The sequence below is a fragment of the Phyllostomus hastatus genome, unplaced genomic scaffold (assembly GCF_019186645.2).
Source record: "Phyllostomus hastatus isolate PE091 unplaced genomic scaffold, TTU_PhHast_1.1 phas_scaffold_182, whole genome shotgun sequence".
In the NCBI taxonomy this organism is placed as follows: Eukaryota; Metazoa; Chordata; class Mammalia; order Chiroptera; family Phyllostomidae; genus Phyllostomus; species Phyllostomus hastatus.
The window spans coordinates 11,572,678-11,598,248 of record NW_025334013.1 but is presented as its reverse complement, the minus strand read 5'-3'; the positions used below and the strand labels follow the sequence as shown (position 1 = coordinate 11,598,248).

At 58.5% G+C, this 25,571-nt stretch overlaps 2 protein-coding genes across 3 annotated transcripts in view; one reads left to right on the top strand and one right to left on the bottom strand.

The window, feature by feature from the left end:
- Positions 1-9,883, top strand: part of TMCO4 (transmembrane and coiled-coil domains 4) — a 79,984-nt gene extending 70,101 nt beyond the window's left edge. For both annotated transcript variants that reach the window (XM_045859548.1, XM_045859547.1), the window contains 2 exons: positions 4,957-5,074; positions 8,752-9,883. In XM_045859548.1, coding sequence (XP_045715504.1) covers positions 4,957-5,074; positions 8,752-9,159 — 526 coding nt within the window. In that variant the 3' untranslated portion in view covers positions 9,160-9,883. The remainder of the gene's footprint in view (positions 1-4,956; positions 5,075-8,751) is intronic.
- A 2,095-nt stretch (positions 9,884-11,978) lies between these two features.
- Positions 11,979-23,404, bottom strand: HTR6 (5-hydroxytryptamine receptor 6). Its single transcript, XM_045859999.1, has 3 exons — positions 22,691-23,404; positions 12,632-12,790; positions 11,979-12,428 (listed from the first exon to the last, which is right to left on the bottom strand). The coding sequence occupies exons 1-3, from the start codon at positions 23,402-23,404 to the stop codon at positions 11,979-11,981; spliced, it is 1,323 nt and encodes a 440-aa protein (XP_045715955.1).
- Between the last annotated feature and the right edge of the window lie 2,167 nt (positions 23,405-25,571).

The window sequence follows — 25,571 nt, the reverse complement described above, 5'->3', positions numbered from 1 at the left end:
GGGCTCCGGCCTGAGGTTGGGGCAACTCAGCATCACCCTACGCACTGTGCCCGCGACCTGGTGCTGGACGTGGGAACACACACATGGACGCGTGAGAGAGATGCTTGTGTCTCATTGAAGGGACACATGGAAACCCTTGTTTTTAAACACCTGAAAGTGCCATATAGAAGCAGAGGAGCAATGGAGAAGGGGGAGGATACAGCAAGGATTAGACTCTTCCCACCTGCCAGACCCTGTCTCTGTTATAACTACCTCCTTTAACCCTCCCGGAACACCACGGTGTTGGTGTTATGAATCCAGTCTTAAAAGTAAGGAAACGGAGGCTCAGAGAGGTTATGTCAAAAGGCCAATTAACTTTAAATTTGATCGAAGGCCAGCCATCCTGAAGTAAGTCCAGGACCTGAAGTTGGAATAGATTAGGAAGTCTTTACCATTTGGGTACTTAGCCCACAGGAGTAGCTGTGTTCCGCAGAGCTAGAGGTGAAGGTGGTTTGCAGCCATCGGCAGAGGGCGTGGAGCAGGCCGCAGGTGCAGCCTATTGCTGGTCTCCAGCGCAGGCACGCCCAGCCCAGCCTTGAGAATCAGGGCGTGGTAAACAGAGCCGAGAATCAAAAGACCAAGAGCCGTAGCGTGTATGGAGCTCGTGCAAATCAGTAAGAAAAATATATACATAAGAAAATGGCCAAAGGATATGTACACAGAAACCCACAGAATAAATACACACGGTCAGTAAACTTCTGAAAAGATGCCCCGCTGCATCATTAATGAAATGAATGAAGCTTAAATTCAGTCACCTGCGGTTGGTTGAGCACTCACGAGGTCATCAAGCAATGAGGGACGTTTCGTGTCGGTGACGATGTGGAGAAGTGAGCACCGTCAGTCACACGCAGTTGGCCGGCAGCTGAAGTTAGTAAATCCCTTTTGGAGGACAATTGACAATATCTATCAAAATTCAAGTTTTATAATGTGCCAAGTTTCTGAGCTCCCCCCAAATTTGACTTCTAAGATCCGGATTATGCTAGACACACGCGTGCACAGAGAGGGCTGTAAAAAGTGGGTAGTTGCAGCTTTATTTACAATTTAAACATGAAAACAACCTAAATTACCGTAAACGGAGGGACTAGCTCAAGGGAGAAAAAGCGAGCGCTGCCGTGCGTACCGCGGTCTCGTTCTCGGAGAAAACGTCTGCGCATGCGTATGTGCCCGTCCCTCTGACGCTGCGCCGGGAGGCCCAGAGACCCTCCGAGACTGATAGCGGCGCCCCCCTAAGGAACGCACAGGCACTGGAAGTAGGGCATGAAAGAGACTTTAATTTGACTTTTTACGTAAGGACAGTTTGAAAAAGAATGGACTAGCCTTTGATGGCGGACTATCCTCAGTAAAAATTTTGGCTCCACTGCCCTGGCCAGGTGGCTCAGCTGATGAGAACGTTGTGCCAGACACCAGAAAGGGTTGCAGGTTCGATTCCCAGGCAGGGCACACACCTAGGCACGGGTTTGATCCCTGGTCAGGGCGCGTATGGGAGGAAACCAGTCAGTGTTTCTCTCTTTCTCCCTCCCTCTCCCTCTCTCTCAAATCAATAAATGCATATCCTCGGATGTGGATAAAAAGTGTTGGCTCCACCGTTTTCCTATTGAGGTATGACTTTGGACAAACAACCCTGAATCCCAGTCTTCCTGCCTATGAAATGGACTCATAGTCCCCTCTGCACACGGGTTCTAGGAAAATTAAGTGAGATTTTGTAGGAAGAGGGCTGGCATTGGTAGGTGCTCACTAAACAACAGCGATTAGAAGTGCTAATGCTGGACATACCCGCGTAGCACATGACTTTTTGGTGCTTTTCATAAACAGCAAGGAAGGAATTAAAATTGCATGTGTGCAGTATGAGATCAACAAAACCTTATTAAACCCATCTGTTCTATTGAGAACTTGAGGCTAATAAGCTTGCTTTCCAATTATTTTGTGAAGTCCTGGGCCATTTCTCCAGAGAAAGACAGGAGGAGGGGGAAGGAGAGAAGAGAAAAGGAACAGACCAGAACCATAATTGTAGTTTCTCGGTAAATTAAGCACCAATCAGACATTTGTATCCTTGGCTCCTGGAGGCATCGTAGTTGCCATGAGCCTCCTTAAATGTGGGGGAGGGGGTGGGGGGAGCTTCGGGCCAGCACTACCCCACTGTGTGCACTTACAAATTTATAATGCGCATTCACAAAGCTCTATGCAAATTCTTTCTCTTACTTGGGCTGTCGTGAACACCCTGGAAGCTAGCCAGCAAGTGGCTCTGCTCCGTGTTGGTACCGTAGGAAACTGAAGTTCAGAGAGAGTCAAGTACTTGACCCAGATCACACAGCAGAGCCAGGAAGGGACGTCAGGCAGGCCCGTCTCACTCCAGGAGGAGAGCATTTCACCCTGAGCCCCCGAGGGGCTCCCTGAGGTCTGTGCTGCAGGCACCGTGTGGGTGGAAGGTGGTGGGAGGAGGAGGGGCAGGGAGGACCCGTGCCCACAGGTGGCTCCAGGCCTGTGAGTCGCTGAGGAGCACGCTTCCGCACGCCACGTGAGGGCCAATCGGGGATTCAGCTGTGAAATTCCCGCATCAGCATTCCCTGGAGGGCCACAGCCATGGCTCGCCCCACCCCAGGGAGTTCCGGATGCAGTTCCGGGTGCAGGGTACGGGACTGAGGCGCAGCCCTGCCTAGAATGACGAAAAGAGCCAGGACCAGACACACAGGGGACATGTGACAAATGTCACAAAGGGAGCGTGTTCTGGGCACCTGAGGGGCAAAGGAAGAATAACACCAGCAGGAGGGGCTCAGGGGCAGTTCCTGGGGCAGGCGACGTCCAAGCTGAGTTTCGAAAGGATGGACGGAAGCCCATCAGAGGCTAGGAGAGTAGGCCAAGCAGGAGGGCCGCCCGCACGCGAAGGCCCAGAGCGGGAGGTGGAATGGGACCGGACGCTTCCTGAGTGCCCGCGGGTGAGCCCTGCGGACGGGGCGCACCGGCTCTGCACACCCTCCCACCCAGCCCGAGAGGAGGCGGAGGCTCAGAGGGGTCAGGCGGCTGGCCCGGGGTCACACAGCTAGTAACTGACAGGGCAGGACTTGGGCCTGGCTCCCGGTGGCCCACGCCGGCAAGAGAGGCAGGTGAAGGGTCTCCAGCGCCAGTAAAAGCCCTGTGGTTTGCTCAGCACAGCTTAGAGGATGCAGAACCTTCTTGCATGTGCCCCTAGATGTGTGTAAGTGCCATGTACACCTTACGTAGAGTGTTGTCATCATTGAGACTGATGTTTTTGCAGGAGGGATTCTGGCTTTGCTCCTCTGTAACTGTCCTCATCAGGGACACTCACGGACCATGCTCAGACCAGCATTTGACGCACCTGCGTCTGAGGGTTAGTTCAGCAAAACCACTTAAGTCAATCTCCCTTCTTCCCCCCTTGCCACCCTTTGTTAGAGACAGCGCTTGATATTAAGATTATCATTGATATGAAGGTTGCAAGCATTGCTCTCTGGAGAGAGCTGAGGAATTTTCTAGAAGAGGAAGCCTGCAGGCAGTGGGGGTCGTGGTCAGACGAGTGTTTAAGGAAGGCCGGGGCGGCTCGGGGGCGGTGAGGCCAGCGCAGGGCGAGCAGGGCAGAGGCCGTGGCATTGGTCCGTGGGGGGCTGGGTACCTGACCCCAGGGCTGAAGCAGAGGACTGGGTCTGGAGAGGGAGGGGATCAGCAAGACCCCGGGAAGTTGGCCACAGGGAAAAGGGTGCCCGAGACACTGCCCTGCCTGAGGGGCGGGGCCGTGACAACGGAGGAGTCAGGGGCTGGTGAGCTCAGCTGGGGCCCCAGCAGTGGCCCCCTCAACTCTGGGCCAGCCCTTGTAGGGGCTCCCTGGGTGGGAGCCTGGAGAGCCCCACCACACCCTGGGCCCCAGACGGCTGGGGGACTCTCAGCCATCTCCTCCCACCCTGCGGTGAGGGTCGGCCCTTCTTTCAAACAAGCAACACAAGAGTGGGCTAAGTTGCCACACACACCAGCGTGGAATTGGTCTACATAGAAGACAACCAGATGGGCTAAGTTGGACTTAAGTCCCGGATGCAGAGGGGAGGATAGGAGCCTTCACATGTGTGGGCTTGCCGAGTGGGAGGTCAAGTGCATGGCTCTGGGCCGGCCCAGCTTCACCCCAGGACAAAGCTCAAGGGCCCGCGAAGGACGGCTGTCTCGCAGACCTCAGACCGGGTCCTCCACCGGCAGTGCTCTTGCCCCTGAAGGAACAGGCGGCGGAGGGTCCAGGGTCATTTTCTCTCGATGGTGTAGGGGTGTGTTTGACCGGGGTGTGCGGGTGCAGGGAATGGGGTTCAGAGCACCCACAGAAGTAGAGAAGCACTCCCAGGGCTGTGACCTGATGGGCGGCCATCCTCACCCACTCTGGGACGGCCAAGGACAGGGAGACCATAAGGCCAGGTCAGGCCGGGCTCAGGGCAGAGCTGCCCTCTCAGCTCGCAGGCAAACTGGGGACTAGGCCCAGAGTTCCTCCCAGGAGAGCATGGTGGCCCCCAGTTCCAATGGTGCTCTGCCCCAGAAGGAGCCTGCTGCCTTTCTCTCCTTCCCGGGGAGCCCAGGACCGGCCCCCAGGGAACCGGGACCCCTCTGAGCTGACAGCAGCTCTCCTGCTCCACACACGGACCTGTCCAGACCTTCGTCCAGCCTCCTTGTTCATTCGTCCATGCACTAGAAACCCACCTGTTGCATGCCAGGCACGGTTCTCGGCTCTGGGGACCCAGCAGGGAGCAGAGCCGACCCCTGCGTGCAGCTCCCTTGCCCCGGGCAGCACTCCCAAGGGTCTCTGCTGCTCCCACCCCACCCCACGGTGCAGTCAGGGCCCTGGTTTCCCACAGAGGCACCAGGGCCAGGCGGGGCCCGCCCTCGTCCTGGGGCTCCTGAGGCTGACGTTCGCCCACTCTGTGCCTGCAGGGGAGACTGGCTGCTGAGCTTCGTGTACCGCACGTCCTCGGTGCAGCTCCACGTCGCCGGCCTGCAGCCCGTGCAGCTGCAGGACAGGAGGGTGGAGAACGTGGACCTGTCCTCCATCGTGAGTCCCAGCACCTGCTCCCCTCCTCCCGCCACCCCCAGGGCTCTGCGTTTGCGGGGTGGGGGCGGGGAATCCATTAACCAACCCAGCAAGCCCCGGCCCCAGGGACACTAGGCCTGGCCCATTCCACCAGGGAGGAGGGAGATTGCAGCATTTGTTGGGAACAGGTGACTCCTACCTGTGGCCGCATCCCTGTGCCATGGGTTTGTCACCAGGCCCTTTACCTGAATCACCACTAACCCTCACACAGCCTCTGGGCAGGCCTAATTACCCCCATATCACAGATTAGGAAACTGAGGCTTAAGAGTCTATCACACAGCTAGTGACTAATAGCCTGCACCTGAACCCCAGAGCCCATGCTCTGGCCCCTAGATTCCTCCCCTCCCCCCACTCCCTTCTCCTCCCCTCCCCCCACTCCTCTGCCCAGTGTCCCCCCCCCACGCCCCCCCCTACCCCCAGGTGACTAGTCAGGACAGTCTGTGTCCCCAGACGTCACCGCAGGACTCGGGTGGGGGAACTCAGGCCAAACCACAGCAGAAGCACCTGAAGGCCTGGCTGTGCCACTGTGGGGCGCAGAGCGGGGAACGTGGGAGCAAGGGAAGCTGGGTAATGAGACAGGGAACCACTGGATCAGCGAGGTGCCTCCTGACGCATATCCAGGGGTCTGTGTCCTATTTAAGGGCCCCTTATCCTGAAGTGGGGAAGAGGAGAAGTGACTTTGTGCCGCGCCACCCCGAGAGTCTCCTCCCTCTGCCAGAAGGAGGAACAGCTGAAAGTTCCTTTTAAATGAAAATCCCTGTTAAATTCCACAAGCCCGCACAAGATCCGGCTTCTGCCTTGGGAAGTCTCTGAATGGGATACACTGGGCAGGGCACAGCCTTTGGCACCAGGGAAGCCTGGCCTAGAATCCTGCCTCAGCCACTGGTATACTGGTGTATTGGTGGCTGTGTGACCTTGGGCCAGTTACTTAACCTCTCTGTGCCTATTTTTCTCATCTGTGAAATAGGGGAAATCACCTACCTTCCAGGACAGCACATGTGAAGTGCTTGGTGCGTAGTAGGCCCTCATTTAGCACTAGCTCCCTCCTCTCCTGCCAGCACCTTCGGTTCTTCCCGTCGGACCAGCAGCTTCCGGAACAGCTCCCCCCTCTGCCCGCCTTGATGGCAGCTTCCCAGCTCTCGCCTAATAATAGCTCTTTATCATATTAGGAGAACATCACAAAAAGCAGTGCTTTCTTCGTTGGGGTAATTAGAGTAATTAGCACTGCCTTTGTGCCTCCCTCCTGTTCTTCCTTGAAAATTCTTGCCGGAGGAGAGGTTGCTGGCAAAAGAGTTGCCTTACTGTGTTTAGGGGAAGCCCGGGCTGCCCCTGCAGGACCTGCCTCCTCTTGCAGGGGGCCGGGCCCTTTGTGAACCACCTCCGAGGTCAGCCACCCGCCCCACACGCCCCAGATGTGGTCTGAGGTGGCTCCTGGTCTGAGGGCACGCCTGAGCCAGGAGTGAGGGAGGGGCTGGTAGGGGCAATTTGGGGTGAGTGAGGCAGACCAAAGCCAGGCTGCCTCCTAGTGTGGGGACCACACTGCTGTGGGTGGGGGAACTCTGCCACCCCAGGGGACCACCTCATGAGGCTTCTGGGGGCAGAGACCCAGCCCAGGGTCTTGAACTCTTCGTGTCTCAAAGGAAATGCCAGCTGGCTGCTGGAGCTCAGCACGGGCGCCATCTTCATTTTACAGACGGGGAAGCTGGGCTTCTGGCCGTTGGAAGGACCCGCCCAGTTAGTGGAAACACACAGAACCAAACCCCCTTTTCTCAGATCCCAAACGTAGGCTCTTTCTCATGCCACACAGCCACTCAAAACGTCCGTGGGAGGGAGCTGCCCCACCCTGACCTCCACCCCGACCCCGGGGATCTGAAAGCTCCTGTGTGTGTATGTGTGTGCCCTGTCACCGAACACTACTTAAAAACGTTGGGAAAGAACAAGAAGTAGGCAGGCCCTGGTGATGAGACAATATCGAAACTGTACGGCGAACTCTGTTCCCGTGTTCCTGAAAAACTGTTTGCAGAACCCACTGCGATCACGTGGAAATGCAGATGTCACCAGCCAGGCCTGTGTATCGTTTCCCAAGATCGCTCACACCCGCCTCCCCGTGTTTTCCTGTCTCCTTTGTAAGCAAAAACCTTCCCCTTCAGCCTCGAAGGACGGCTGTGTCCCGGGCTCACCTCTGACCCCCTGGACCAGCTGGAAAAGCCTGCAGCCCCATGGCCGGGAGCGCATCTGAGCTCAGCGGCCTCTGCCCGCAGCATCGCAGGCACAGCTCGTGGCCTTGCTCTTCACATGCTGTGTGTCTTAAGCAAACCACTGCCCCTCTCTGGGCTTCACCTTCCTCATCTATAAAATGGGAATGATTTTTAAAATTTCCTCTCACTCACCAATTTTCTGTGAAGAGGATAGACCTGATTCAGCTCTCAGCTCTGACACGTCCTAGCTGTGTGACCTTGGACAAGTCACTCACTTTGCTTCTCAGTGGCTCAGTTTCTTCATCTACAGTTAGCAGCCGACCCCTGTCAAGGAGTATATACCCCATAGGTTCATTTTGTGCAATGTGTTAAAGATCCCCTGTGTGTTGAGTGTTGTCTATCATCATGGTTAGGCGTCCGGCATTCTAATCTCGCTTCTGCTTTTCATTCACTGGCACATCCCAACACAAGAATGGGGGTGTCTGGATTCTCTGAGGAGGAGGGTAACCACTTCTGAGTTCTGGACCCTTGCCCTTAGTGAAGATTCAAGTCCACATACCAGAGGCCGGGCTGAAGTGGCTTAAACAAACAAGAGTTAATGTTGTCACGTAAGAAAAGGCCACAATAGCCAGTTCAGAGCTGCTTTAGTGGCTCCACACTCTTCAGGGGCCAAAATCCCCCCTGTCTTGCTGCTTTGCAAGCCAGCAAGTGGACCTTAGTGGGCCAACTCCTGGCCCAAGCTGGCTGCTCAAGCTCTGGCCATAGTGTCTGAATTCCAGCCAGCGGGAAAGAGGAAATAGGGGGAAAAGAAGAGCTCTCCCCCTTTAAAGAGGCTTCCAGGAGGCACCCCATAACACTGCCCCTTCATCTCATTGGCCAGAATGTCTCACAATGCCTCACTTTGCTACAGGAGAAAAAGCACCCAGCTGTAGGCTGAAATTCTTAGGACTAAGGAAAAGGGGGAGAGCGGAATGTGGAAGGTGCCTTGCAGTCTGTGCCACGGTGCTGTTTCCAGGCTGAGGCCTTTGCCGCAACCTCACGGCAGCCCTCTGATGGAGCTGCACTTAGGTCCCCACCTTGCAGCTGAATGAGGCAAGTGGAAGCCAGAGGCTTGCCCGAGGCCCCCGAGCCTCTGAACAGCAAGCAGAGTCCTTCTGCGGAGACCCAAAGCTGCAGACAGAACGAGAACCCCCACTCCCACCATCGGGAGATTCCTTCCCGCACCCCGACAGCCCAGATTGTGTAGAGGAACCTCCTTCATCTTTCCCTAATGAGTTCTAGAGGCTTCCCAGCCCACTCTGCATCTCAGAGTCATGGAGAGCGGGAGTCAGGGCTTTGGTGACCGAGGGAGAGGGTGAGGCCCAGGGGTTTAGCTTGGAGCCCTGGGGAGGGCGGGGCTCTGCCTGCCCACCTCGGCCCGCACTCACTGTTCCCCTGCAGGTCAGCGGCCACTTGGACTACGCCAAGCAGATGGACGCCATCCTGAAGGCCGTGGGCATCCGCACCAAGCCAGGCTGGGACGAAAAGGGGCTTCTGCTGGCCCCAGGCAGCCTGCTCCAAGAGGAACCTCGCCAGGCGGCAGCCGCCTCCTCGGCAGACAAGACCCCCGAGCAGGATGGGCAAACCCAGGGTCCAGCACCCGGAGACACCTCCGGAGCGCCCACATCCGACAACCCCAGCCAAGCCCAGGTGCCAACGGGGCCGGACCAGTCCAAAGGGGCCGCCCTTCCCACTGCTGCCTGCCCTGCCGAGAGCCCCCAGACGTGCAGCCACGGCGTGAGCCCCAACCCACTGGGCTGCCCCAGCTGTGCCAGCGAGGCCCAGAGGCCCTGCCCAGGACTGGATTGACCCCAAAAGGGGACTTGAGCCGTCTTCCCAGCTCCCCATAGGCCTTGCTGCTCTCTTGCCCCTTCCACCAGGCTCCCCAAGGGAGCTCTGAAGAACTCCCACCAGTGCCCTCCCAGACTGAAGGCTCTGGGGTTGAAGAGCATGGAGCTGACAGGAGGGAGACCTGTAGGGAGATGACGGTCCCTCCCTGGGGACGCGAAGCCAGAGCCCCGTGGAATCAACCGAGCACAGCCGAGAGCCCAGGACCACCCGCCCAGGGGTCACAGCCGTGACGTCTGACCGTCCATCAGGAGGTCCGGGGGGCTGTCCGGGGCCTGAGGCTCCCACCCGCCACTCTCCCTTGGCCTCAGTCAAGCCAGATGTCTGCCTGCTCTCCCGTCCACTCCAGGGCTGTCCCCCAGCCCACAGGTTCCAGTAGGGAGCGGGCAGCTCACCCTCTGCTCTGGGAGTTCCGGTCAGATCAGCCACTTACGGCCATGCGGGCTGAGCACTGCACATCTGCAGGGGCGTCAGTCCCACAGACGTGATGTGAAGGGCGCCCCCCAAGGTGCGCTACACCGTGGCCCCAGATGTCATTGTAACAGCAGCACGGCCAGTCAGTGCTGAGTCTGCCAGCAGTACAGGTGGGAGCTGGCCCCTGGCAAGAATGCGTTGTATGGGGAAAGGATTTCCTGTAGCAGGTACAGAGGTGATGATGAAAATAAAAAAAGAATGATGGCTACCACTTACTGGGTGTTTACCGTAGAGCTTACAGAGCGCTTACAGGGATTGTCTCACTGTTATTACCTTCATTTCACACCTGCAGATACTGATGCCCAGGCAGGTCGGGTAATCTGCTCAAGAGCACACAGCTGGTCAGTCTCCAACTCGTCCGTCGGCCGCCAGAGCCCAGCTCTCAGCCACTGTACCTGCATCTCTGGGAACCTTCCCCTTTGTTCCTCCCTCTGCCCCTGAATGGCAGGACCAGGGATCATCCCCCGCCCATTGTACAGATGGGGAAATCAAGTCCCGAGCAGGGACAGTGTTGACAAGCTCTGGAGTAGGCAGCCGGGAGGAGGAGAGACAGAGGCAATTGGAGTGTTGGAACTGAACTGGTCCTCGGGGGCGTGTGTATTTGTTTATTTCACAGATACTTACAGAATTCTTGCTGCTATTCGCCCAAACAGCTAATGTCACCCACGGAAAAACGAGGCCCCCAAGAGGGAAAATGATTTGCTGAGGCCCCAAAGCAAATGAGGGGCAGAGTCTGAACCAGAACCCAAGACTCCTGTGCCCAGGGTCTCCTCCCGCATCCCCAGCTGCTGCTGCAGCAGCCTGAGTGGCCCCTCGGGCGGATCCAGTCCACGCTGCAGCCGCCGCCTTCAGCCGGTGTTTATGGGGCATCCACTCAAGCAGGCCGCCAGGCAGAGGGCAAACCCCAGCAAGCACCGTGGTCCCTCTGCGGCCCGTAGCCAGGGCCAGGGTTGAGTCTAATCAGCACCAAGGAGGACCCCTGGGAGTTTGGGTTGATGGAGCCTAGTGCAAGTGGGGGGTAAGGGGAACCTCAGACTGACAAGGACCCTGCAGCAGGTACAGTGTGGGAAATGAGTCCTCCCCCCGACAAAAAAAAAAAAAACCCAGGCCCATGTACCAGGGTTCACCTGCTGACATCAGGTGACACCCAGGACAGCTCTTCAGCTCCACCCGCCTGAGCGGGCACCACTCCCCTTTCCCTCACTGACCCAGGAAAGGCCAGAAGGAGGTAGGGCGAGGGGACGGTTCTGTCCCCATCAGCTGGTTCCCTTCTGGGTCCTAGGAAGCCCAGGGCAGAGGAATGCCCATCCCAGATGATGAGCAAGAAGTCAACAGCCACCCCTTTGCCCCAGGAGAGGCCGTGTGGCATCCTGGGAGCTGGTATGGGGCTGAAGAAGAGGAGGAAGGCGGATAAAAACAGTGGGAACAAATGGCCCTTGTTTCCCACTGTTTCCCCCGGAGGCCAGGAGCTGTAACAACAGCAGGTGTCACCTGCCGGCCACCTGCCGGGCGCCAGGATCCCACGGGCACTGCCCTGATTCTCGTGAAACCCTATGAGGCCGGCAGGCATCGTGACCCCATTTCCTACGTGGAGTAACAGGCTCAGCAAGGTTGAGCACCTGTGCCTGAGCTTGTAAGTAGTGGGGCAGAGGTTCAAGTTTAGGCCTGCAGGCCTCCCAGCCTCAGGGGGTTTCTGGTGAGGCCACACACATCCAAGGGCATGCTGGTCCCCAAAAGTGTCCAGCAAACCATCCTCAGGGCTGAAGATCAACTAAGCCAACACACCTCCAACTTGAATGCACACACAGGTCCCCGGGGGCCTTGTTAACCCGAAGATTCTGACTCAGCAGATCCTGGGTGGGGGGCAGAGGTGTGCATTTTCAATGAACTCCCAGGGGTCACGCTGATCTGATGGCCCACGGACCACACTCAGAGGAGCGAGGGATTCAGCCCTGCACTAACCCACCTCTGCAGACGGAGCCTCCCTCCCGTGTGAGCTGATGGAATGTGCCAAGGGGACTGTCTTCGTCCTAATCTGAACCCAGAGCCCTCCAACCATTCTCTGCACACAGCCACAAGTTACACTCAGCAACGCAGCATCCTGGGGAAGACTATGGAAGCCAGCCATCACCCCTCAGGTGGAGGACCTTGAGGGGGTCATGGGGACTGATGCAGTGCACCCCACTGGAGTTCAGAGGGCGCCCAGGAGGCCTGCAGTCTCCTGCCCACAGCTGAGAGCTGGCCCAAGGCCTTGGAGACTTGGTTCCATCCAGTCCAGCCCCCTGCTGACCAGCTACAAGCCCAGATCAGTTCGTGGGGGTACCGAGTGGATGCAGCCGCAGCTTGGGTTCCGCAAGATCGATGCTGAAGAAGTTGACCGCAGCAGGAGTCCTGGCAGGTGGCGGGGGGTCCTGGCTGGCCTCCCCTGGGAGCAGCAGCTGGGCCGCGAGCTGCAGGCCTGAGGAGCCTCCCGAGCCTGAGTCGGAGTCGGGGTCCGAGTCGGGGGGCAGGGGCAGGGGCAGCACGTGCTGCAGGCTCAGGCCCGGCCGGGCGCCGCTGTGAGAGGTTCTCATGGAGGGGGAGGCCTGGCTGGCCCGGTGCTCCTGGAGGCAGTGGGGGCATGGCAGGAGCCTGCCCAGGGCCCGCTTGAAGTCCCTCATGAAGAGTGGGTAGATGATGGGGTTCATGGTGCTGTTACAGTAACCCAGCCACGTGAGGACATCGAAGAGGCCTGGGGAGATGCAGTCGCACACGGCCTAGAGGAAAGGGGCGCATCACGCCCGGTTCTGGGGCGGAAACACAGACCACCCCACCCAGCGTGGCCAGGACAGACTCACACAAACACACCACGAGAGGCGGCCCACGGTCCTCCCTCCCTGAGCCTGGTACCCCACTGGCAAGGGGCTCGGGGGCCTCCCCAGCAAGGCCTGGACTCATGTGCCCCCTGCAGTGGCCTTACCTGGGCTATGTTGGCCACAAAGAAAGGCAGCCAGGTCACGAAGAACATTCCCAGCAGGACGCCTAGGGTCAGGCTGGCCTTCAAGGCCTTCCTGCTGTGCTTGGTGGCCAGGTGCCTGCTGTCAGCCGACTCCGCCCCTGGGCGTGGGGTCCTGGGCACCTGCGGAAAGGAGGGCCACGTGACTCAGCTGAGAAAGAGCCCCTGACCCGCCCTGATCCCACCTCCCACCCGCAGACTGAGCCTCGATCCTAATGCTAGACGGAACCCTAGCACCAGCGATAAACTGCGTCCCGACCTTTGAGGACCGACCACAGTCCTAACCTGAGGCCTGACCCCAACTCCAGACCAAGCCCTGACCCTGGGCCCCGACGGATCCCTGACGCCTACCGGAGACTGAGCCCCTGTATGACCAAGGTCTCAAACTCAGCCTCGGGCCTGGACCCCACCGAGCCAGCCTGAGCACCAGCTGGAGCCCTGACCCTGGTGCAGCACGTCACGAGGGGCTCTAGGAACTGCAGGGAGACGGCCACACTGCCCCGAACACTAATCGGTTCAAAAGACCCACCCTCCACGCGCAGGACGGTGGCACGGGCCAGCAGCAACTGTGAGCCCCAGCCCCTCCCACAGCCCTTGGTGCTGCAGAATCACTTGCAGCTGAACAGTATCTGACAACAGAGGTTTCCGTGCTGGGTGGGGGTCAGTGACCTCCTGCAAATGGGTTCTCTTCCTATTTTGGAGTAATGGTTTTCCTTGCACTCTGACCCTTAGGCTCCAAAAACTAAAGTGCTTTTTTTTTTTGAAAATGCGTGCCCAGAACAAATGTTTACAATGAAATCTATTACAAATTACTAGGGGTGCTAGTGAGCTTGGCAGGTCACAGCTCAGACTATGTGTGGACCGGCAGGCGTCCCCATTCGCAAACAGAGGCTTCAAGAGCAGGAGACGGGGAAGGAAGGGCGGTCAAAGGAGCTGCTCCCCCAGCCTTTGAAGGGGGGGGGGGGGACACGGGCGTGAGGAGGCTAGAATTTGACTCTGCGCAGTGACGGGACGGCCCACAGACACACAACAGGGAATGTCTCCCTCAGCTGGACGACCTTTTAGCCCAGAAGTTCCCGTAACTTTTTCACCCTCGTGAGCCCTTTGAGAATCAAAGGACATCTACACTGTTCCTCAGAAAATTAAAAGCTTACCTATTTTTGCACACACACACAAAAGAAAAAAAAATTGCACACATCCAGAGAATTCTGAGGCCATCTGGAAGTCCATCCATGAACGCCTGGGGGTCCATGAGGTCCTCCTCTAAACCGTATGTTGTAAACAATTCGGATTCCCATACATAAGATTTACACAAAGTGGGACCCACGTGTACCCACAATTTAAATAAATATCAGTGTGCTGGGGTTTGCACACTTCATTGAACTGTGCAAAGGGTGAGTGTGTTCGGCAGAGCACACCTAGGCTTTGAAAGTCGGGAATTCTGCCCAGCGTTCCCTAAACTGCGTGAGAGCCCAGCTCCGTTCACGAGGCAGCCAGTGCCGGGTTGGAAGTCAGAGCACAGAGATGGAAGTCAGAGGAGGCAGGAAGGGAACCAGATTCCCAGGCAACCTTCGCAGATGGAAAGGGGGCGGAAGAGACCAAGCCAAGACGTGCGGGCCCCATTACATTAGCACCAAAGTCGAACCCCGCCCCCAACCCCGCCCTCGGATGCAGGGCCCCGCCTCCTCCCAGCCCTGCTTTTCGCTCCCCGCCTCCTCAGAGTAGCCGGGCTGTGTTCTTGTCCATGGTGCTGAAACGCCGGTTCCATGCTGTCTTTCTATAGGATCAGCGGTCTAATTCTGGAATGGCAGCGGGAGGGAGAGGAGAGATGAAGTAAACTGTACCTCCCACCTTTCAATGTGTTTATCCACATAAAGTCTAGCTCTATGAATATGAAGGTCAAGTTCACAAACAGCCGCCAAAGCGAAGCCCTTGTTCTCTCCCTCGTCTTGGCAGGGCAGCGTTGTGCAGAGGCAAGAGCTGGGCTTCTGAGACGAGTGCTCTGGCTGCAGACCATGCCTCTGCCCCTTACTCCCTCTGTGACCTTGACAGAGTCTCTGTCTCCACACCCACCCAGTCGGAGCAACAATACTCTGCGGAGTGGCCGTGAGGCCCTGGGAAACAAACGTCTGCGCGGTGCCCGACGCAGAGTCAGCGCTAAATACATGTCGGCTCAGTGGTACGCGTGTGAGGTTGGAGGCATGTTAGCACCTCGCGAGCCGGCCCTGCTGCTAGCAGCTCGGCCTCCCCAAAGCGGCACAGACGTCAGGACAAGTGCTCTGACTCACCACGCTGCAGTGGGGCGCAGGGGGCGGGGGGGGGAGGGGAGCGGGGGGCGGGGCTGAGGAGAGCATCTGCTTTTATCTTTCTCTCCTCATTTCCGCTCCTCCAGAGTGGTCTCCATATGGCTTCTGTGGCCTCACCATGGTCAGCCTGGAGGAGGGTCTCCTGTCTCCCCAAAGAACCTCCTAAGATCTTCCGTGCCTTCCGGCGGCTGCCATTGGTGGGGACAGACAATAGGGGAGGAGGAGCCAAGGCCTCCAGAAGGCCCCGCCCACACAGGGACCCCCCTGAGCCCTGAGACCTGGGGCGGGGGGGAGGCGAGAGAGAACCCTGATCCCGTCAGAGCTCTGGGGCACGGGGCACTGAGGGAGATGCCTTGGGGGCAGTCGTCTGGGGAGACAGCACCAGAGGTAGGGATTAGAGGTACTCTGAGATCCCCTCTCTAGGCTTCCTGGGGACGAGCACAGGTTTTCCTTTCTCCTCCCCTCCCCAAAGAGTGCACCCAAGAACACAAGCAAAAGGGAAGAAAAAAGGAAACAGGCTCAGAGAAAGTGGGGGACCTTCCCAAGCTCACATGGTGCCAGAACAAGGCCTTGAGCCAAAGCACCACTGACCCCAAGCCAGCACCGTGACCCCCATTTACTGAGCCCTTGCTGCACGTCAGCGTTTGATATTCATCGTGCCACTCAGTCTCCAGGGGAGGGCCGTGCTACTGGCCCCATTCTGCAGATGAGGTTCACAGAGGCAGACTAACGTGCCAGGAGTCACGCAGCAGATTAGTGTTGGGCCAGGGGTCAAAGTCATTTCTGGCTCCAGAAACTGCACTTCTTCCGCTTCACCATGCTGCTTCCCTTTGTGGGGGGCGGGGGTGGCATCCATGAGCCACAGTCAGGGTGGGGTGATGGAAACCCCACTGCTGTCGCCGAGAGGCCTTCATGGTCACGTTATTTGCATGTCCCTTATATGTGCCCATGCCACGTGTGACTGTCAGAGGGCAGCCACCTGGAGGGCACGTTGGGCAGTGCCTTTCCAGGGGGCAATTCCATTTATAGGTTCCTGTGTTCAGAAACACCTGTACACGTGTCTGCACACTCGACATATACAAGAATGTGTCCCACGGCACTGTTCGTGACAGGAAAATAACTAGAAATGGCCTCCATGTCCATCATGCAGTGGGTGGTTAAATAAACCATGGTATGTACATCCCACTACGGAATACCACACACATGCTTAAAAGAATGAATCGATCAAATGGAAAGATCTCCAAGCTCTGGCCAGGAAGCCAAGTTAATTGGAGAATCAACTGTACACCAAAAGGTCACAGGTTCAATTCCTGGTCAGGACACATACCTAGGTTGCAAGTTCGATCCCCAGTCATGGCACATACAAGAGGCACCCAACTGATGTTTCTCACATTGCTCTCTCTCTCTCTCTCTCTCTCTCTCTCTCTCTCTCTCTCTCTCTCATCTCCCCCTTTCCTCTCTTTCTAAAAGCAATGATAAAAATGTCCATGGGTGAGAATAAAAAAAAATTAAGATCTCCAAGACTTACTAAGTGATCATGGCAAGCTGCAGAACAATAAGTACAGCATGATTTCATTTGTTTAAAAAATGCAAATAATGCCCTGGGTGGCATAGCTCAGTGGATTGAGTGCAGGCTGCAAACCAAAGTGTCACAGGTTCGATTCCCAGTCAGGGTACATGCTTGGGTTGCAGGCCATAACCCCCAGCAACCGTACATTGAGCTCTCTCTCTCTCTCTCTCTCTCTCTCTCTCTCTTTCTCCCTCCCTTCCCTCTCTAAAAATAAATAAATAAAATCTTTTAAAAAAGGAAAAAAATGCAACTAATCCTAAACTTCTTCAGATGCACAAAAAATATGTGAACACACAGGAAAAAGACCGGAGAGACATCATCTAAGTTAACGAGACTCCCTGGGAGTAGAAAGTGATTGGTTGGAAGTCAGAGGGGCCTTGCACTTTATCTCTATATTTAAATTTTTATTTTAAAATGTACTTGTGCAATTAAAAATTTTTATAACCATCTAATCATAGTGTGAGGTTACAAGGCAGGACTCCAGAGCCAGATTGCCTGGTTTCAAACCCTGGCTCTGTTGTTACCTAGTTGAGTGACCTGTAGCGAGGTCCCTCACCTCTCTGTGCCTCAGTTTTCTCTTCTGCAAAATGGCAATCCTAAGAGCATGGACCTCATACCATCGCAGTAAGAAGTACATGAAATAACATACAGCAAGTTACTTGAACAGAGCTTGGCACACGTTGGAACCACAGGTCGGCTCTGTTGCTGTTGTTTTCACTGTCGGTGTCCAGTTTAGCTCGTCGATAATGGTGATGATGACGCTGGTGGCAGCGATCGTACTTTCCCTAGAATGGCTTAAAAGGGGGTGAGCTCCCCCAAACCACATTTTTACCATGAGAGGAGAGGACAGGAACATTCGTGGAGCACCCACCATGTGTCAGGTTTACATATATTATCTCATTGGTTCTTCAAACCAACGCAAGTGATGAACAGCAGTAACCCTGGGGCAGAGGGAGGTGAAGGACTTGTCTGAGGTCATCTGGATGTGATGGGAAGGAGGCAGGATTTGAACCTATGACCAGCCAGACACACAGGCTCCAGCCCTGGCCCCACCAGGTCACCTCGGTCCCAGCAGCAGCCAAGCCTGCCATGCACGACACTGCTCCTCCGTCAGCCTCTCCCCAGGTCAGCCCCCTCCTTTACCTCTGAGATATTTCTGTGATCACAGCCTCCCCCTCTGAGGAGGAGGGAGCGGAGAGGGGAGGGAAGATGGATTGCTAAGACAGAATGATGCATAGTTGGATGAGGGTGGGTGGGAGGATCTGGGGAGCAGGGAAAGGAGACGTTGATGGGAGAGAAGTGGGTTGAGGAAGACAAGAGGACGCAGGAGGAAGAGAACGGGGTGAAATGCGACTGCAGGAGAGAAGAGGGAAGGGGAGAAGGATGAGGCGCAAGAGGAAGACCATGGGGTGGGCGCTCTGAACCCCAGTCACAGGAATCCTGGCAGACGGAGAGAAGCTGAGAAGGCAGACGCTGCCAGCAGGGTCACCTGCTTGTGCTCCACCAGGCTGAGCTCCTCACTGGCCCCTCTGGAACCTCCCGGGGATGAGCCCCATTCCCACGAGGGCACAGTCTCTCTCCCCCGACCCAACCCCGACCCCACCCTGGCAGCATCTCCCTCTGACCCCACTCCCTCCCATGCCACAGTCCCTGCCTCAGCTCTAAGCGTGACCCCCCTCCCCCTTTTCTCACAGCCCCTGGGACCGGGAAGACCTGGTTGAAACCGCTGAGTGAACCGGTGGCTTTTGAAAAGCCCGTTCACATAAATAGGCAGCTGTGGGGGGTGGGGGAGAGAAAACGCTTAAGCCTGCTCAGCTCCCAAGTCCTCTACCCAGACGCCAGGACCTCGGGGACCGGGCCCCCACTCCCTTCCCTCCCTGGGGAAGCCAGAGGCGGGCCCGGGGAAGGGAGCTCAGGGCTAAATGGGGCCAAACACAGGCGGAAAGAGGTCCAGCGTGCCCCAGTGTCATCCATTCCCACCAGGTCCTTTAGGTCCAAGCAGTGAGGAGCCTGCACCCCCAGGCTGGACGATGCTGGCCTCGGACAGGCCAGTTCGAGTGGGAGGAGAGGGGTCATGACCCAGGAGGCCAGAATGGAGGCAACACCCCAGGAGAAAATCCCCAAACACAGGCAGTTCTCCGGGCAGTGAGGAAACAGGGCTCAGAAGGCCCACTTAGGACCCAGTGGTCCTGGCAGCACAGGTGGTGAGTGGCGGGGCCGGCCACTCCCACGCTCAGACCCGGAGGAAAGGCTTTCCAGGAAGTGGGAGGGATCAGCCTGGGGGGCCCAAGGGTTGTTCCACCTGGGAAGCAGGGTGCAGCCTCAGTGACCCATGAAGGCTCCTCCCAGCATTTGGTTTTAGGGCTCACTGTGCCCCCTCGGCTTCGGTGTGCAAACACACGCACGGTGAATGACAGACTCTGAATATTCACGGGGTGAGCACCCCTCTTACAGCTCCACCGCCCTCATCTGGATAAGGTTTTGTGATCGATGTCTGTCTCCCCGACTAGAACAGATTCCGAGAGGGCAGGGCCTTCTCTGTCCCGTTCATCACCGCAGTCACAGCCCCGAACAGCTCCTGCACATAGTAGGTCCTCAAGACAGGTTCCCAAGCAAACGAACTGATAGACTAAAAAGCGTGGGATCCATCAGCTATGAGGACGGATTCCGGAGAGAGTGGGAAGAGAGGGAGCAACAGGGGCCGCGGGCCGGCTCTGCGGAGCGCTGTGCGCATTTCAGTCCTTCCATCCATCCATCCGGAAGCACCGAGTGCCAAGGCCGGGCCGGGCACGGTCGCGGGCGCTGGGAACCAGCAGTAAACAGAGGGACAAGGGCCCACCCACCTCCCAGAGCTGGCATTCTGGTAGGAGGAAATGCACAGCAGATACACAGATGGGAAAGCGCGTCACAAGTCAGGGGTGCTAAGCGCCGCTGAGAACAGTAACCCAGAACAGGAGGACTGAAGGGGGTCCGGAGAAGTGGGGTAGCTGCTACTCTTGAGTGACAGCTGAGCAGAGGCCCGAAGAAGGTGATGGAGGTTGTGGACAAACCATGTGGAGATGCAGGGGAGGGGCACTCCGGGCAGAGGGAACAGCAAGGGCAAAGGCCCTGAGGCAGGACTGTGCTTGGAGCCCCAGATGACTCGAGATGTGAGGCCAGGGGAGCGGAGGAACAACAACAACACAACAGGATTGCATTTTAAAGGGATGGCTCTGAAGAAAAAGAGGGGGGAGGTGGACGGCTTCGGCTGCTGTGTCCGCTGGAAAGGGAACGAGAACGGAATCGGATCAGTGGGAGAGCCTTGCAACAACCCAGGCGTCAGAGGAAGGGGCTCAGCCTGGGGCCGGGGACGGCCGTGGAGACCAGAAGTGGCCACAGCCTGCCCGTGAAGTGAAAGTAGAGACGAGAAGACTGGCTGTGGATTGTGAGGAAAAGGGAGGCATCCGGGCTGCCTCCAAGGTTCCTGGCCTGAGCAACTGGAAGCCTGGAGCTGCTGCTCACCGATGCGAGGCAGACTGTGGGGGGACTGGGGCTGGGGCCTGGAAACCCCAAGTTCTGCCGGGAGCCTCCTCACGGAGCAGCCCGGGCTGGCAGTCATCAGCGTGTGGGTGGTATGTGGGGCATGCGACAGCATGAGCTCACCAGGGAGCGAATGTGGAAAGTGAGTGAGGTTGGAGGCCCAGAGATGTCACGGCTGGGGGACCCAGATGAGGAGACTGGGAAGACACAGCGGTCAGGCAGAGGGACACGGGGTGATGTCCCTGAAGCACTGTTTTAAGAGAACGTCATCACCCACAGGCGGCCCAAGGCTCACACCGAGGCCTTGGCATCAGCCCGACCTGAGCTCGAACCTCACTAACCAGCCGTGTGACCTCGGACAAGTCACCTCTCCTGTCCCTGAATCTCAGGTTCTCATCCGTCACGTGGGGGTGGTGCTGGTATTCTCCTCGATGGGAGTCTGGGGGTTCGCTCAGCCCTGTGCCTGGCACACAGTGAGCCCTCAAAGGCTGCAGGGCTGCAGCCGCCAGCACCTGGGGGACTCGTGCCCCGGCTCCGAGGCCACCGCCGGCTCAGGTTCAGTCCTGGCACCACCCAGTTAGCTCCACGGTAAGAAAATCTGTGTGTCACCGACCCCGCTGGAACCAGGAACCCAGACCTCTCCCACCCCAGCCTCACGAGGACCAGCCAACCCCTCCCATCCTTGGGCACGAGCCAAGAGCTCCCCACGGTGTGGGATGGGGGTGACTTGAGGCGGGACATGGACACCCTGTGAAATAAGCGAGTCACAGAGTGGAAACCTCCGCCCTCGGTGAGCAGGCCCGGCTCAGTCACTCCCACCGGCTGGGCTGGGTTCTGCGCGCCCACTGAGCCTGTGCTTGATCGACTTCCATTCATGGCTAAGATATTGATCGTCCATTTCCGGAAGAGACAAGTTTTCTTCCGAAACAAATTCATGGAAGTAAAAAGGTAAACGGGGTGATTTAAAGAAAATGCTAAGTACATACGAATGAAGGGACTTGAGGACTGTGGGGAGTGGGGGAGGGGGCAGCAAGACAGGTGTCCCCGGGTGGTTCCTTCTGCCTGAAGTTCGGGACACATTCCTTTACAAGAACCCAGAAGGTAGGGATGGCCCATGGCAATTCTTCCTGCCGCTGAAGAACCAAGCCAGGGTCACAGCTACGCGCTGACCTCAAGAGTGCTCTCCGATGAGCGCAGATAGGGGAGAAAGCAGGCCTGCAGCCAGGACCCCGCCCCCCCCTCACCCCCCAAGCCCCGCCCTCCTGGCTGTTGAGCAGCTGCAGGGCTGGGCCCCGCTGCTGGGGGAGGGGCAGACAAGCAGCTCCACAGGACTGACGGCAGGGTGATAGCCTTGCAGCCCTCAGCCAACTCCACATTCGCCCGGTGACCCATGAGCCACCCCCAGAAGCCTGCAAGAGCCCCCTCCACCTGAGGCTACACCTAGGTGAGCCTGGAGAGCCCAGATGGGACCTCTCTTGGGGCCTGTGACCTAAGTCTTTAGGGCTCAGGCCTGGTCAGTCTAAACTCCCATCCCTCAGGTGGACAGTAGGACTTGGGCGTCACATGGCCTGGGTGGCTAAAGCAGGTCCTCTGCCTCGAGACACCTTGGGGCCTTGAGCTGAGGGCACCCACCCCATTCACAAGCAATTAGGAAGCACCTACTCTGCTCAGTGGAGATAAAAACCTACCCAGACATGCCCGGTCCTCGTGGAGCTTACATTCGAGTGGCGTGAGAAACAATGAACAAATCAACACATAAATCAAGGGTTCAGCTAGAGAGCAACTGGGTGGAGAAGGGTGTGGGCCCGCAGGCAGAGCGGCCAGGGCTGGCATCCAGGAAAAGGTCATCTGTGCGCTGAAACGCCAGGCAAGCAAAGCTCCAGTGGGGGGGAAGCATTCCAGGCAGTGGGAACTGCACGGGCAAAGACCTCGGCTGGGAAGTCAGCCTGGTGCCTTCAAGGCACAGCCAGAAGAACCAGGCGGCTGGTGCAGAGCGTCGGGGAAGGAGGTGCAGTGGGAGAGGCAGGCAGGGTGGGGCTCCGAAGCCAGACCGGGAGGCGAGTCTCCTCTCTATCGTGACAGCAGTGGGGAGCCGCCAAAGGGTTTGGAGCTAGGGAGTGACATAGCCGCTCTTTTCCTCGCTGACTCTCACTGCTGTGCAGAAAACGGGTGGGAGCAGGGCTGGGGGGGAAGTGGGGGCGGCCAGTCGGAGACGACCACAGGCTCCCAGGTTAAAAGCCAGGATGGCTTGGATGAGGAAGGGGGCATTGAGGGTGGCACGTGTTTAGGAGACAGCACGGACAGGTGGAGTCCTGTGATGCCGTGGCGGTGCCCTTTGCCAACACGGGCGGGGAAGGCCTGGGAGGCGCAGGCGGGAGAGCTGGGACACCCTGAATTTCCTGGTGCACACGTTACCTCCAGGAGCCTGCCTCACGTCCCGATGAAGCTAGGCTGTGGACAGTCGGGCGCTGAGTCTGGAGTTCAGGAGACAAGTGGAAGCCACGAATGGCCACTCCGAAGTCACCAGCAGGCAGTACACTAAGTGTTGGATGCCCCCTAGGTACCCCCAGTGGGTGCTCATTTCTCTCCAACCCGCAAGCCCGGATCTCCCTGCGTGCCCCCGGGTACCTGCAGCATCTCCAAGGCTTGGCCCGCCGTGCCCGTGCTGAGGGAGGCCACCTGCAGGGCCTGCTTGCGGGCGGCCAGCAGGATCCTGCAGTAGGTGAAGCAGATGGCGCCCGAGGGCAGGAAGAAGGTGAGGCCCGACGCCACAAGGACGAAGGGCAGACTGGCCAGCAGACGGCACTGGCCCGGGGCGGGCGCCCGCGCGCGGCCCAGCTCGTGCCAGCCCAGCAGCAGGGGCAGGAAGGAGGCGAGCGCGGCGAGGGTCCAGGCGCCCAGAACCAGCGCCAGAGCGCGCGCCGGCGTCATGCGCAGCTTGTAGCGCAGCGGCGAGAGGATGAGCAGGTAGCGGTCCAGGCTGATGAGGCAGAGGTTGAGGATGGAGGCGCTGCAGCACATCACGTCGAAGGCGGCCCAGAGCAGGCAGAGGTCTCTCGCCAGCACCCAGCGCCCGTACAGCGCGTTCAGCATGGCCGGCGGCATCACCACCAGCCCCACCATCAGGTCGGACGTGAAGAGCGACACCAGGAAGAAGTTGGACGTGCTGCGCAGCGCGGGCTGCGTGCAGATGAGCGCGATGAGCAGCGCGTTGGCCGCTGCAGTCAGCGCGATGACCACACACAGCGCGGCCGCCACCCAGCCGCTGCCCCCCGGGTCTGACGCCAGCGCCGACCCCCCGTCGGGGGTGCTGTTGTACGCAGGGCCCGGCTCCGGGACCATGGAGGCGGGGGGTGGACAGCGAGGCCGCGAGGCCCGAGAGGAGTCCTGAGCACGGTGGGAGGCCCGAAGGAATGGAGGCTGGAGCGGCGGCGTCGGTGAGAACAGACCCCTCGGGAGAGGGCAGGTGGGGAGAGAGGAGCGCGCGCTAAGTCAGCGGCCGGAGACTCGGAGACGGTCGAGAGGGTTTTACGGGCGTCCCCGGCCGCAAGGCGGGGGCACCTGGATCAACGGGGCAGGAAGTTCGGGAGGGGCGCCTGGTGAGGAGCGGAGTGCCTTAGAGGGAGCGGGAGGAAGGTCAGGAGGATGGGGACGCCGGGGACTCTTGGAGGTTAAATGGGTGGGAGCGGAGCCCCCTAAAAGGGGCGGTAAGATCAGGCGGAGGGCGCCTGCCTGGGGCAGAGACCCGGGGAGGTGGGAGCAGAGGGCGAATGGGCGCTCTAAGGCCCGGCACAAGCTCCCCCGAGGCAGGCGGGCGTTTGGGGGCGCTAGGTCCGGAGCCGTAGTGCTTGGGGTCGCAGGGCGGGACCCCTGCGCCAGAGCGAAGTCCCCCCGCGGGGAAAGCAGGTCTCAGAGGCGGTGCACAGGCATTTCTGGGGTTGGGCGGACGCGCTCTCCTGCGGCGTGGGGGTGGGGATGCCGGGCCCGCCGGAGGGGACAGAAGGAGCGGCGGCCGCGCCTCCACCGCCTCCGCACCCGGTCGCCGGGTCACGGGCCCCGCTTCTGCGGGCGCTCGGTACCTGGGGCGCTCAGCGCTGCTCCACCGCCGGCGACTGCGGCAGGCGCCGCGAAGCTGCGAGAGGAAGAGGCGGCCGCCGGCCGGGCAGGCGCCCAGGGAGCCCGGGAGGCTCGGCGACGGGCCGGCGCGCTCGGAGAACCGGTGGTGCTACCGGGAGCGCGTGGTTCCCGCGCCGCGGAGCCCGCGCCCCTCCTCGCGGTGGGCGGGGAGAGCCGAGCCCCGGACTAGCAGGCGGGCGGGGTGCCTGGTACCCCAGGTCTGTGGAGGGACCATCCGAATGCCTCAGCGGCAGGAGGTCGCCTCCCCAGCTGTGACAGCCTCCACAGCACCGCATTCCCCTCCCCGACCCACACGTGGCGACGGCGCAGGAGGAACTCAGAGGAGGAGGCCGTGGCTCACGTTTACCCAGGACGGCCCCCAGTGCGGGTCTGCGCACCCGCAGCCGGGCCACCGCGCCCGCAGCCGGGCCACCGCACTATCAGCAGGAGCGCACTGGGAGACACCGGGCAGACTGCTTGACATCCATACGCGTACACACACGCGCGCACGTGTACATATATAATATTATACATAATATATGATATACAACATTACATGTAACATATAACACAAAATATTGTATATCATACATCATATATTATACATGAAACCTTCCGTTTGAACAGCGGGTTGCCCCCTCCTCGGGGTCGTCCAGCAGACACCGCCCCTTTTCCCACGCGGCAGGCACCGCGGAAGCAGGCCCTGGCCTGCGGGCGCTCCCCGTTTAAGAGTGCGAACAGGTCTGGGGGACTCTAGGCCAGGCAGGGGGTGGAGTCCCCGCAGGCAGAGAGGTGGGGCGCTGCGCCCCAGGGTGTGACCCCACTGTGTCTCTCTTCTCCTGGCTGAGACGAGTCGCTATCAGACTTCTCGGGGTAATATTGTGAATTCCATTCGTGCCTTCAACAAACGTTTAGCGAGCACCCAGTGGGTGTCACTGTAGTGTCCCCGTTGGTGTGCTGCTCTGCCCACTTGGGACACTACAGTGACCAACACCGAGACCCCAGCTCTGTGGCGTTTACACTCCAGCGGAAGGACACAGACCAACAGTAAGCATTATAATAGATGCCTAGTCAGAAAGTGACAATCGCTATAGAAAAAAAAAATAAAGTGGAGAGTAACGTAGAGGACATCTAAACGGGGGTAGGGGGCAGGCGACCTTTTCCCTTTGCAGAAACAGAAAAGCGGCACCTCTGTGGGGGAGGAAGAAATTCTCACTTCCTTTCTAGGTCCTTCCAGCTGATCTAATAGTCACATTGATGCGAGACAGATGAACAGGAGGAAATAACGAAGTTTAACCGCATATGTACACACGGGGACCCCACATGCGTGAGAGGCTCAGAGACAGACTCGGACGTCGAGGTGCGTGCGCCGCCCTCCTGAGCCACGGATGCC

Excerpts from the sequence above, each read along its gene's own strand:
- HTR6 (XM_045859999.1), bottom strand. The coding sequence starts at position 23,404 with ATGGTCCCGGAGCCGGGCCCTGCGTACAACAGCACCCCCGACGGGGGG. Across the intron at positions 12,791-22,690 it reads AAGCCTTGGAGATGCTGCAG|GTGCCCAGGACCCCACGCCC; the intron begins GTACCCGGGGGC and ends TCCTTTCCGCAG. Across the intron at positions 12,429-12,631 it reads TTGTGGCCAACATAGCCCAG|GCCGTGTGCGACTGCATCTC; the intron begins GTAAGGCCACTG and ends CCTTTCCTCTAG.